The sequence below is a fragment of the Salvelinus fontinalis genome, chromosome 5 (assembly GCF_029448725.1).
Source record: "Salvelinus fontinalis isolate EN_2023a chromosome 5, ASM2944872v1, whole genome shotgun sequence".
Taxonomy (NCBI): domain Eukaryota; kingdom Metazoa; phylum Chordata; class Actinopteri; order Salmoniformes; family Salmonidae; genus Salvelinus; species Salvelinus fontinalis.
This window is the reverse complement of record NC_074669.1, coordinates 33,706,725-33,720,993: the sequence shown is the minus strand read 5'-3', so window position 1 is coordinate 33,720,993 and position 14,269 is coordinate 33,706,725. Positions and strand designations below refer to the sequence as shown.

General features: G+C 41.4%; 1 protein-coding gene across 1 annotated transcript; it reads left to right on the top strand.

The window, feature by feature from the left end:
* The first annotated feature begins 1,870 nt into the window (after window positions 1–1,870).
* Window positions 1,871–14,032, top strand: LOC129855496 (sterol carrier protein 2-like). The gene is made up of 5 exons (XM_055923216.1): window positions 1,871–1,998; window positions 3,211–3,310; window positions 7,888–8,017; window positions 8,197–8,276; window positions 12,057–14,032. The coding sequence occupies exons 1-5, from the start codon at window positions 1,955–1,957 to the stop codon at window positions 12,150–12,152; spliced, it is 450 nt and encodes a 149-aa protein (XP_055779191.1). The 5' UTR covers window positions 1,871–1,954; the 3' UTR covers window positions 12,153–14,032.
* The last annotated feature ends 237 nt before the right edge of the window (window positions 14,033–14,269 follow it).

The following is a 14,269-nucleotide window of genomic DNA, read 5'->3' as shown; positions in this document are numbered from 1 at the left end:
GGACTGCTCTCCATGCTCCCGTCCGGCAGGCGGTACAGGTTCTATCCCCAGGTCCCAGTTTTCAAATGTTATCTATCTGGATTTCGCCTATTGGATAGGATTAAATGCGTAGAAATATAATGAATAGAACGGGAGTCCCCATTCAAGTCAATGATTCATTCATTCTATTTCTATGCATTTAATCCTATCCGACAGGCGAAAATCCAGATAGATAAGTTTTGAAAAACTGGGCCCTGGCTAACAACTACTGCTCCCCCTCACACCTGCCGCTAAAATGATTATTGATTAGATTCCTTACTACCACTACGCTGCAATTCATTGCTTATTGATGGCCATTACCATTAGTATCTATCTATTTATCCTGATACTGGTCACTATTACTCCTGTTTACAGTGCCTTCAGAAAGTATTCATACCCCTTGACTTATTCCACATTTTGTTGTGTTACAGCCTGAATCCCATAATGAAAAAGTGAAAATGTTTTTTAGATTTTTTTGCAAATGTATTGAAAATGAAATACAGAAATATCTAATTTACATAAGTATTCACACCCATGATTCCATTTTTTGAAGAAGCGCCTTTGGTAGCGATGACAGCTGTAAGTCTTCAGGTCTTGCCATACATTTTCATGTGGATTAAAGTCAAAACTAACTCGGTCACTCAGGAACATTCACCGTTTTAGAAAGCAATTCCAGTGTAGATTTGGCTTTGTGTTTTAGGTTATTGTCCAGCTGAAAGGTGAACTAATCTCCCAGTATCTGGTGGAAAGCAGAATGAACCAGGTTTTCCTCTAGGATTTTGCCTGTGCTTAGTTCCATTCTGTTTCTTTTTTATCTAGACATCCTTTGCAGTGTTACTTTAGTGCCTTGTTGCAAACAGGATGAATATTTGTATTCTGTACAGGCTTCCTTATTTTCACTCCGTCAATTAGGTTAGTATTGTGTAGTAACTACAATATCGTTGATCCATTCTCAGTTTCCTCCTATCACAGCCATTAAACTCTATGACATTTACATTTAAGTCATTTAGCACACACTTTTATCCAGAGCAACTTACAAGAGCAATTAGGGTTAAGTGCCTCACTCAAGGGCACATCGACAGATTTTTCACTTAGTCGGCTTGGGGATTCGATCCAGCGACCTTTCGGGTACTGGCCCAACACTCTTAACCGCTAGGCTACCTGCCACCCTTTATGGGGGAGATTCTTATGACATTGCCAGTAGTAAGATTTGAGATCAATATCCAAGAAGACAAGGCCTGTAGCTTTCAAATGATTTGTCACTTTCTATTTTATGATGAATATTTCATTTTATTTTTTAATTTGGGGGGTGTACCCCCCCATACTCTCCAGACCTTGTACATGACCCAAAACAACCGCTCAAAGTTTAACAGGTTTTAAAGTGGTAGAAACATTTATTTTCTAACTCAAAATATGTCACTAAACCACGACTTATGAGGCGAGGGACAAGACAATTTCATGGTACTGACCTTTGTTCGACAATCTATTTAAAATATGGTTTGCAATATAAATGTCTTACAAATGTTTTATTAAAAATAAAACCATTAAATAAATACAATTTAAAAAATAATAGTGCATAAAAAGAGAAAGGCTTACAAGTGAAATTAGTTGTTTAATAAGGCAGAATAAGATCGTGTGATTGGAATAGTGGCCAATAATAGTCATCAACACATGAACAAAGATGTTAGTCAGATAGGTCAGATAGGCTGAGAGGAAATTCGGCTGTTTATGTGAGAAGAAAAAAAACAGAATCAAAATTCTAGGTAAAAATCTTGGGCTCCAAGGAACAGTGTAGTAGAACTCTGCATTGAAGATCAAATCATCGCCCTCTCGGCTATTGACATGTAGGGTCTTGCAGAGAAGCATAATAAGGAATTCCGGTTACAAAGTGGTTCACAACACAGCAAGCATAAGAGCTGCATCGGCCTGTTTGAAAATGGTTGTTTCAAATTTCAAAATGCGCGAATCACAGGTTGTAAGGTGAGAAATACTTCGAGTTAGTAACATTATCACAGCCATTTAATTGCCACTCGTTTCCTCGCATTATTCATCTGGATCGGGTCAACCTTGTGAAATGCAAGTGTGGAGCTATGCTAGCTAGCTCATTGGCTAGCTCTTTGAAAACAATGACAACTGCTGTGCTAACACATGACTTGTGTAATAATAACAACAGGATAGCGAAACCTTGCCAACCTGATAAGTATTATATTCCTACTGAATCCATCTTTATTTATCCATATACTTGCTAGTTATTAACTTTAGCCACAGGTATTACTTTCACACCACATTCATCATATTGCGTTTAGATGTAGGTTAAAACTTTAGATGTTAAGTCTAATTATGTAATCAGAGCCAACCCTTTTCTACAACTTACATCAAATATCTCTTCTGCTCTCTGCATTTGGACTGCTCTCACAGTGGATGTCAGTCACTGATAATTAGAGTAGTTGACTGACATGGTTTACAGTACAACACCATCATGTTGGGACTTAGCTTGTAAAAAAACGCAATAGTTCGCAGGAAGCCAGAAGTTAAATAAAATTACATTCCAACTTATTCTGTTGATTGTCTGTATGCTTGAGCCCTTGTGCAGTAGGGAATTTGAGAAAGTCAGAATGGAATGTATAATTAAACAGAATTTCCAAATGTGTGTCTGTTGGAGACTCATTCAGTTCCTCTCTGCTTACCTCATGTCAAAATAAAAGTCTTGCTTTTTTGTGCAGGTATGGTGCATGTGCAGGACTTTTATTTTGATATGAGGTAAGCGGAGAGGAAGTGAGTCTACAACATACCTGCACAAAGAAGCTGATTTTATTTTATTTTCCCCCTGCATAAGGACCTACCCTACGGACAATCTGAATAGTAAACTGAGATTGAATTAGATTTAACTCCTGGCCTTTGGAGGACTATTCTGTTTTTTTGCAAGCGAATTCCTTGCATCATTAGTGTGTAAATACTAGTGTTGCTAAAAATAGCTACTTGTGACTGTGGCAAGAGCCTTATGTAATGAGGACTCTATCTCTTTAGCCTGGGTGATCTACCTCCATGCCTCTTCTCCTGCTGAATAATCCTAATTGGCTTGTTATAGTTGTAGCCTATCTCACAGGCTCTGTATGTCATGCCTTCTGTCCATTATGTGTCTCTCTCGTTCTCCCCCTCGCTCTCTCTTTCTGTCTCTCTCTCCTCTCTCAGCTCCCAGAGAATCCAGGCAGTTAAAACCAATGCAGAGAGCAGCCTGGAGAGGTTCAAGGCCTATGCAGTCTTCCAGGAGATAAAAAAGAAGCTGGAGGAGGTACCTTCATTACTGTGTGTTATCTGTTTCAGTTATCAATGATTGCTTCATCCTCTAAAGTAGGCTAAAATGGCACAAAATAAAACAATGGCAATTGGAATACGTCCTGCTTAGGCTGCAAATCCTCATTCTGTTTTCACACCAACATCTTTAGACCTCTTTTCTGGTCCTTTTCACTGAAAATGTGTATATTGTGACCTCTGATCCATTTCCTCCACACTACAGCCATATGAGGGTTATTCAACTTGATCATACCGTACTACATGAAGGAGACAAACTATTTCCATTTCTCTTTCCACTTCGACTGCAGCACACTTGGGTCCCTTCCCGGAAACAGGATTTTCTTCATGTCATATAATGATAAAGTTACGTTGTTTGAACCAATCAGATAAATGGTCCTGCACTCTATAAAGCTGTGTGTTTATTGGCAGCTGCTTTGCTCCTTCTGACCTCATTACTACTATAAACATCACAAGCTAGATGATGGCAGATCTCTCCCCCCCTCACTTGCTCTCTCTCACGCTCTATCTCAGTTTCTCGCTATCTCTATCTCTCGCCTTAACACAGCCTAGCCATCAGTGAACAGCCGTGCTGTTGGGTCCAAAATACACAACTAGACCGCTATTACACAGACAGAAATAAACGGAACCAAACTAGTCTGCAACTCTTTTGACTCTGGATGTGCAACATTCATCTCTTGTAGGGATGCACGATATATCGGTGAACATATCGGAATCGGTCGATATTAGCTAAAAATGCAACATCGGTATCGGCCCAATGTCTAGCTTAACGCCCCAATGTGCAAAACCGATGTCAAAGCTGACGTGAATACCTATATAACGTAGGTACATGATGTAATGCCATGTAAAATTTTGCTCTATATGTGCAACACAGCATTCCTAAACTAGCCCACAATGTCTGCTGTGTGGATCGAGCAGTCAACAAGTCGAGCAGTCATTTCAAAGAGGAACAACATTCCAGCGAGACAAATCCAAGGCGAAATCCATTAAAGCCAAGATAGTGGTATTCATTGCCCTTGACAATCAACCGTTGTCTGTCATGGGTGATGTTGGCTTTTGCCAACTGCTCGAGCACCGGTACACACTACCAAGTGCGCTATTTTTCAGATGTTGCCCCACCGGAGTTACACAGTAATACCATCACTGCTGTTAGCGTCATGACATATATACTATGGAATGCCGTATGGGTCTTTGCGTGTCAAAAAAGATGTACAAAAAAGTCTGCAAAAACCGGTGTGTTTACAATAGCGCGACAGCAACTTCTGGGGTAGCTAGCTTTAGCTTGGTACCTAGCTGGCACCAATACAACCAGCCTGAAAACCAGTAGAACCTGCAGTCATTTTCATTATTCTTGGCAATGATTTAGGAAACCTTGTGAGTAAGTATTAGCTTGGTTGCAACTTGTTGTTAGTCTATAGAAATTGAACTTCAGTTCATGAAAATACATAGTGAGGTGAGATCTTGCATGGAGCCCCAGACCGAGGGTGATTGACCGTCATCTTGAACTTCTACCATTTTCTAATATTTGCGCCAAAATACGTGTTCTCCCCACTGTAGGTAGCTAGCTAACTATAGCTACTGAAACAGGTTGTCGTTTTGCTATGTTTTTGGGGAAGAACATTGTTTGCATCCATGAGCTAGGTAGCTTTTTTTATGAGCAGCAGTAGTGCGCGATACAACTTTTCCAGCATCATAGTATACGTATCGATAAATCGTTGTGACATATGAAATACGAGTGATAGTGTAATCAATGTGTAATAACTACATAAAAGATGTGTGAACCCGTTTAAATTATTATGTGACCTGCAGTCATATTCAGGTACTGATTGGTCAACAAGCTTATTTGACGTGTTAAATAGTATATTTTTTGACACGCAAATACCCAAACGACGTTCCATAGAAATCCTGGTTGAGAATGAAACGACTGAACAAATGAACAACGAAACAGCACAGTAAGTAAGTGAAAGAAATATGTTTTGATTATGTTTTACTGGTAATGGGGACATATGTAAATAACAACAAAATAACTTTTTGATCTGTGTGTGTGTGTAACCTTTATTTAACTAGGCAAGTCAGTTAAGAACAAATTCTTATTTACAATGTCGGCCAAACCAGGTGATGCTGGGCCAATTGTGCGCCGCCCTATGGGACTCCCAATCACAACCGGATGTGATACAGCCTGGATTTGAACCAGAGGCTGTAGTGACGCCTCTTGCACTGAGATGCAGGGCCTTAGACCACTGCGTCCGTGTGTGTGTGTGTTAATTATTTAACACTACTAGAATGCTTAAAAGGCCGCAACATTTTTTCATATCGGTTATCGGTATCTGTTTTGTTTTTTTGCAAGAAAAATATCGGAAATCGGTACCGGCCAAAAATGTCATATTGGTGCATCACTAATCTCTTGTCCTACTTTAGATTTTACAAGTCTGTCTGGCAGCAGTGCTGGCTATCTGGTTCCCATTAGGATCTCTCGCCCAGAGGCGGCGCTCCTAGTGGCCGGAGACTTTAATGCAGGGAAACTTAAATCAGTTCTACCAAATTTCTATCAACATGTTAAATGTGCAACCAGAGGGAAAAAAATTCTAGATCACCTGTACTCCACACAGAGAGACGCATACAAAGCTCTCACTCGCCCTCCATTTGGTAAATCCGACCACCACTCTATCCTCCTGATTCCTGCTTACAAGCAAAAATTAAAGCAGGAAGCACCAGTGACTCAGTCTATAAAAAAAGTGGTCAGATGAAGCAGATGCTATACTGCAGGACTGTTTTGCTATCACAGACTGGAACATGTTCCGGGATTCTTCTGATGGCATTGAGGAATACACCACATCAGTCACTGGCTTTATCAATAAGTGCATCGAGGACGTCGTCCCTACAGTGACTGTACGTACATACCCCAACCAGAAGCCATGGATTACAGGCAACATTCGCACTGAGCTAAAGGGTAGAGCTGCCGCTTTCAAAGTGCAGGACTCTAACCCGGAAGCTTACAAGAAATCCTGCTATGCCCTGCGACGAACCATCAAACAGGCAAAGCGTCAATACAGGGCTAAGATTGAATCATACTACACCGACTCCAACGCTTGTCTTATGTGGCAGGGCTTGCAAACTATTACAGACTACAAAGGGAAGCACAGCCACGAGCTGCCCAGTGACAAGCCTACCAGACGAGCTAAAACACTTCTATGCTCGCTTCGAGGCAAGTAACACTGAGGCATGCATGAGAGCATCAGCTGTTCCGGACGACTGTGTGATCATGCGCTCCGTAGCCGACGTGAGTAAGACTTTTAAACAGGTCAACATACACAAGGCTGCGGGGCCAGACGGATTACCATGACGTGTGCTCCGGGCATGTTCTGACCAACTGGTATGTGACTTCACTGATATTTTCAACATGTCCCTGATAGAGTCTGTAATACCAACATGTTTCAAGCAGACCACCATAGTTCCTGTGCCCACGAACACAAAGGCAACATGCCTAGATGACTACAGACCTGTAGCACTCACGTTCGTAGCCATGAAGTGCTTTGAAAGGTTGGTTATGGCTCACATCAACACCATTATCCCAGAAACCCTAGACCCGCTCCAATTTGCATACCGCCCAAACAGATGATGCAATCTCTATTGAACTCCACACTGCCCTTTCCCAAAAGAGATGACACTGACCAATCAGGATGCAAAGACCAAGGTGAGAAATTACACCGAAGGCAGAAGGAGGAGCTATTGCACCTAGTCACGTGGATTGTCTCACAGACATCGTAAAACTGTGAGTCAGACAAAAACTTTTCAGAGAATCTATTACTGTTTTGGCTAACCGGGCTATCTGCATTGTGTCCCGCCACCCACCACCCACCACCCGCCAACCCCTCTTTTACGCTACTGCTACTCTGTTCATCATATATGCAAAATCACTTTAACCATATCTACATGTACATACTACCTCAATCAGCCTGACTAACCGGTGTCTGTATGTAGCCTCGCTACTGTATATAGCTTGTCTTTTTACTGTTTTATTTCTTTACTTACCTATTGTTCACCTAATACCTTTTTTGCACTATTGGTTAGAGCCTGTAAGTAAGCATTTCACTGTAAGGTCTACACCTGTTGTATTTGGCGCACGTGACAAATAAACTTTGATTTAATTTTGGTGTAATGATATTCCACTATTATGTATCTGATAATCCATAGATTAATACAATATTGAAACCTATCTGGACTATGAGAATATGTAATTACAGGAAGTCAAACATTATATCCCTTGTTACACATGTTCAGAAAATAGTTTTCCAGTAGCCTAATTGATCATTAATATATGATTTTAGTATGTGTGTTTTCATTGAATTCTTTGCTGTTATTTTAATGATTTTACAAAGCCCATGGATCAAATAATGGTTTAACTAAATGTGAAATGTTTTGTTAGGGATGAAAAACATTTTTTTTACCGTTGCCTAACATCGGAGTCCCTTTTTCCCATATTTGGACATGACATTATGATATAGTACTGATTATCATTCTTATAACTTACTTATACTACCTTGTATCTCTGTGTAGGATGGGGAGTCATTTGTGAAGAAGATTGGGGGGGTGTTTGCCTTCAAGGTAAAGGATGGTCCGGATGGTGAAGAGGCGATCTGGATAGTGGACGTGAAGAATGGCAAGGGTTGCGTCCACAATGACACAGGTAAGAACAGCAAGCGCTGCGTCCACAACGACAGGTCAGAATGAGAGGTTTCATCCACATTGACAGTAAGAATGGAAAAAGCTAGTTGTATTTTCACAGGCTGTATTGTGATTGTTGTGGTCTCTCTGTACTTCTCCCTTTCTTGCTCGCCTCTTCCTCTCCTCCTTCTCCCCTTCTAGCAAAGAAAGCGGACTGCACCATTGCCATGTTGGATGCAGACCTGCTGTCCTTGATGACGGGGAAAATGAACCCACAGACAGTAAGTATTGCTTGGCCTTGGTGGGGCGTGATTAGGCTCAACAAACTCTTTTCCCCCATAGTTGTTAGTAGCGGACTTCTGCTGTTATTACTTTAGGGAGTTGATATGCTGTATTTTAGTCAGTCTCTTTGTTTAAGTTTGCAAACTTAAACAATCTTCTTAGACTTATGGGTGTGAGAGAGGCTGTCTATTCTAATTGGTCCATTTCAATATTGAGTTTTTACATAATGGCGTGGGCTGTACTCCTGTTCTTCATGCCCTCTCATTTGACTTAATTTCTTTAGTCAGTCAGCCAGCCAGTCAGACAACTGTCAATAGTGAAATAGAAAACCCTACTATGGTATGCTAGCTAACAAGCTTCAACACTGAGTTTTTACATTTAAATGATTATACAAAATTCTTGCCACCAACAGAATGTTATATTCATACAGTACAGTGCCTTCGGAAAGTATTCAGACCCCTTGACTTTTTCCACATTTTGTTATGTTTCAGCCTTATTCTAAAATTGATTAATAAAAAGTTTTTACTCAGCAATCTACACACAATACCCCAAAGTGAAAACTCTTTTTTTTTTGCAAATGAAATAAACTTAAACTGAAATACCTTATTTACATAAGTATTCAGACCCTTTGCTATGAGACTTGAAATTGAGATCAGGTGCATCCTGTTTCCATTAAGCATCCTTGAGATGGTCTACAACTTGGAGTCCACTTGTGGTAAATTTAATTGTTTAGACATGATTTGGAAAGGGACACACGTCAATATAAGGTCCCACAGTTGACAGTGCATGTCAGAGCAGAAACCAAGCCATGAGGTTGAAGGAATTGTCTGTAGAGCTCCGAGATAGGATTTTGTCGAGGCACAGATCTGGGGAAGTGTACCAAAGAATTTCTGCAGCATTGAAGGTCCCAAAGAACACAGTGGCCTCCATCATTCTTAAATAGAAGAAGTTTGGAACCACCAAGGATCTTCCTAGAGCTGGTTGCACGTCCAAACTGAGCAATCAGGGGAAAAGGGCCTTGGTCAGGGAGGTGACCAAGAACCCGATGGTCACTCTGCCAGAGCTCTAAAGTTCCTCTGTGGAGATGGGAGAACCTTCCAGAAGGACAAAGATCTCTGCAGCACTCCACCAATCAGGGCTTTATGGTAGAGTGGCAAGATGGAAGCCACTCACCAGTAAAAGGCAAATGACAACCTTTTTGCCAAAAGTTTGCCAAAAGGCACCTAAAGGACTCTCAGACCATGAGAAACAAGTTTCTCTGTTCTGATGAAACCAAGATTGAACTCTTTAGCCTGAATGCCAAGCGTCACACCTGGAGGAAACCTGGCACCATCCCTATGGTGAAGCATGGTGGTGGCAATGTTTTTCAGCGGCAGGGACTGGGAGACTTGTCAAGATCGAAGCAAAGATGAACGGAGCAAAGTACAGAGAGATCCTTGATGAAAACCTGCTCCAGAGCGCTCAGGACCTTAGACTTGGGTGAAGGTTCACCTTCCAACATGACAGTGACCCTAAGCACACAGCCAACACAATGCAGGAGTGGTTTCGGGACAAGTGTCTGAATGTCCTTCAGTGTCCCAGCCAGAGCCCGGACATGAACCCGATCGAACATCTTTGGAGAGACTTGAAAATAGCTGTGCAGCGACGCTCCCCATCCAACCTGACAAAGTTTGAGAGTATCTGCAGAGAAGAATGGGAGAAACTCCCCAAATACAGGTGTGCCAAGCTTGTAACGTCGTACCCAAGAAGACTCTCGAGGCTGTAATCGCTGCCAAAGGTGCTTCAACAAAGCACTGCGTAAAGGGCTTTGTCATTTTTTTTGCTTTGTCATTATGGGGTATTGTGTATAGATTGATGAGGGAAAAAAACTACTGACCAGGTGAAAGCTATGATCCCTGACCGATGTTACTTTCTTTCTATTGTGTTATTGACTGTACTCTTGTTTATTCCATGTTTAACTCTGTTGTTGTTTGTGTCGCACTGCTTTGCTTTATCTTGGCCAGGTCGCAGTTGTAAATGAGAACTTGTTCTCAACTAGCTTATCTGGTTAAATAAAGGTGAAATTCAAAAATAAAAACTTGCTACATTTATTTCAATCAGTGTAGATGAAGGGGAGGAGTTTTTTTTCAAGCCTTGAGACAATTGAGACAAGGATTGTGTATGTGTGCCATTCAGAGGGTAAATGAGCAAGACAAAATATTTTAGTGCCTTTGAACAGGGTGTGGTAGTAGGTGTCAGGTGCACCGGTTTGTGTCAACAACTTCAACACTTGAGTTTTTCACACTCAACAGTTTCCCTGTGTATCGAGTGGTCCACCACCCAAAGGACATCCAGCCGACTTTAATTTAAAAAAAAGTATTTGGCATAATTGTCTTGATAAAACGCTTCCCTTGTTGATTAACTTCATCAACACAGTCTAGACTTTTGCTATGGGGCACAGTCTTTATTAGCCGGATCTCAACACTGGCCTCCTGATAGGTGATCCCTTTAGAAAAGAGCACATTAACCTTATTGTTTCGTTAAGTAGAACGCGTTCTGGAATAAAAAAAAAGCGGGTTCAATATGAGTAACGCTGCGGTCAACGTCTGTGTTATTTTACTTTTCATTTGCTCTGTTTGTAGGTATGTCTGATTTTGAATGGAATTTTGTATACTACATTGTGGTATAGGAACTCGGCTCTGAATTTGTAAGGGTAGTTCAGGGCTCTCCAACCCTGTTCCTGGAGAGCTACCGTACTGTAGGTTTTCACTCCAACCCTAATCTAGCGTACCTGATTTTTAAAAAATAATTAGCTGGTTGGTAAGCTGCACCAGGTTAGTTACAACTGGGGTTGGAGAAAAAAAGCGACAGGAGGATGGCTCTCCAGGAAGAGGGTTGGGATCTTCATCGTGCAATGATGTCATACTTGTTTACCTTAGATCCAACTGTACTATTATCTATCGTTCAAAAGGTTGACCATGGTCCATTTCTTCTATAGTTTTTCCCCAGGTTATAAAATGGTGCTTTTGTAATGGAGGATAGGCGTGTCTTTGGAACTACAGTCTCACCAAGGAAACCTCCAGGGCTTCTGTTACGATGTCTATCGTTGTTGCTTAAGCCGGGTGTACACTAAACAAGTACATCGAGTACATCTGACAACATGTTCACACTTGTAGCTCTGAGAAGGCCTGCATGCTTAGTGCTACCTCTCATATTGAGCTGTAGCCTATATTGAGCAATACAGGGGGGAGAGATTTGTCCATGAAGGCTGCCTGTTTAGTTAATCTGGTTTCACTTTCCCCAGTGGTTTTTCACACACGCTGGGTGCAGTGCCAAACCCGTTAGGGTCACTGTGTTAGTGCTGCCTGCCACAAGGCACAGGCAGTCCCCGGCTGTCCTATATGCCCCTCTGGTCTGTAGATCCTGCTGCTGCCCCACTTTCCACACTGATGTTAATTTCTCCATTTTAACTCTTTAAACCAGGCAGGAACACACACTGCCGGAGTATAGCCGGTCAGGAATCATTTCAAAATTGTTTGTTTTCCGACCCACTCCAGAAGAGTATTTCCCCATTGTGTTGTCTGCAGTGTGATTTACTTTCCACTGCTCAAAATGGAGGCTGCGCTTTGACGAAGAACTGTTTGGAGAGATTAATTGTGTGTGCAAGATATGTGTTTGTGTGTTTAATAAAAAATGGTTGTGTGCTATGCCCTCCCAAAAAGCAGCTGTGAAATTAGTATTGCTTGCTCTCTCTCTCTGTGTGTTTTTGATTCTGACTGACTCTCTATTCTGATCCTTAGGCGTTCTTCCAGGGCAAGCTGAAGATCACAGGGAATATGGGAATGGCCATGAAGCTCCAGAGTTTGCAGCTGCAGCCAGGCAAAGCCAAGCTGTGAGGTAGAACCTGGGGCTACAGTCAGAGGTTACCTCCCTAGCACTATTCTAGTATCAGATCTTCATATCCTAACCTGAACCACTAGGGGTTACAACAACAAAACTGGTCCTAGACCTGCACTAAGGGGTAACTTCTACCATTTCTCTAGCTCAACAGCAGCCACCCCCATCCAACTCTAGTAGTGTGAGGAGAGGAAGGACCCGCACTGTAGTAAGAGAGAATGTGAGGAGAGAAGGATGAGATGGAATAATGGATGAAGAGAAAGACTGTTCTCCCTTTCGCTCTCTCTGACCCCTTTGTCTTTTTCTAATATATTAATGACCAGAACACACTAGAGATATACTATATGGGTGCACTCTAATCTCACTCTCCCAACTGTATAGTTAGGGGGCTAAGCCTGCAAATCCGTGTGAAAACCTATTGTATTTGATGTCGTTTATTATTATTATTATTCGGGTTCTTCCATAAATGGTGTGGGGAAAAAATCAAAATCACGTGACTTGGCCCAGGAGGGTGGATCTTTGCAAGATGGTAAAGGACCAAACCCTCTCATGCAATGCCATGCCAATTGGCCACATGGTGGCACTATAGCAAGCGATTGAAAATGCTAACTTTGAAAGGTCATAACCCTCACTCCTCGTCACCTAGAGTCCTAAAATTTGCTACATAGGACCCTCTCCTCACAAGGAACTAATTTGCCTCCAGGACCCTGAAGGTCCACTATGATAGATTTTCTGCCATTTTTAGAATTTTGTAAAAAAAACACCATTCAACATTACTCCTCTGGCACCGAATGACACATCTGTACAACACTTGATACATGGCATCTATGGACCAAGCTCTCACATGTTTTTCCAGGACAGCATGTCAAACAACATGGCTGCTACTGATCAATAAACATTCATGTGGATGTGTTCTGGCACATGAATGCATATAACTCCGAAACCGATATTCGTATTGTAACAACTTGGTACACATGTTCCAAACACTGTCAAGACTCAACATCTCTACGCGCATTCAGATCGACCAAACAATGGCGCTATAACGGGCACATGTTTATATCTCTTGATCCGTTGTAACTCAGACCGATGAGTCTAGCTAAGTTATAAAGTATGATTCAGTTTGGCCACATGGTGGAATTGTTGGACAGAATCATTCATGCAAGCTCATTGCTCATAGAACCCATATTGTTTGAGAAAGATTCTTGGAAAATATTACATTAAAAGCGTATTGCGTGATCTGTTTAATGTTGAGTTCTGATAATTGGCAAGCTTGGTAAGGAGTACAGAAGTAGCTCGTCCTAGGGCAGCTTTTCCAATTTGTCCTGATGGTCGCAAAGTGGTCCCACAGCTTGAACCCCGGCATTGCATCTTCCAGCTATATTTTTATATTAATTCAGTTTGATTTATTATGACTCAGAGAAGATCTGTTTTGTATGAAAATTATGTAATGAATTTAATCATGCCCCTCTCGTCTAGCAATCTCTGATCTTTTTCCCCCAATAAGTTTCATGTGGTAATGGATATATTATCGCTCTTGACATTTGGGACAGCATAATTCATGTATTGTACTATCTCAGAGCTGTGCTATAGTCATTTCTCCTTATTCAGCCTTTATGAGATATAAAACACTGAAGTGCCTCTCAGGTGTGCAGTATCCCCTGTTACTTTATGAACAAGTGTAAAACTATTGATAAGGTCTCATCTGATTCATAAAATCTGAAAGGAACCTGAATGGATGAACCACTGAATTAATGTTACTGTGTTACTTTCAGCCATGTTGTTGTGACTGTGACCACCTGAACGACTGATGATGCTAAAGTGATTTCTCCTAAATAAACACTCTCTGTTACTTGCTAATAAATGCTGTTTAAAAATGGTATTCTCCCTCTTTAAAAATGGTTTACTCATAGATAGGCATGAAGGATAGGAGGTGGACTCATAGATAGCGGGAAATACAGAGGTGAAAGTTGCAGATCTCAATTACTGGAGGCCATACATAGTCTGGAGTCTGCAGCTCTACCACTAACCATTCTTTTTTCCCCTTGAATGTTTTAGATTTGTTATATTATTTTCCTTTATTATTTTCCCCTAACAGTACCACCGCTCGCTCCCCTAA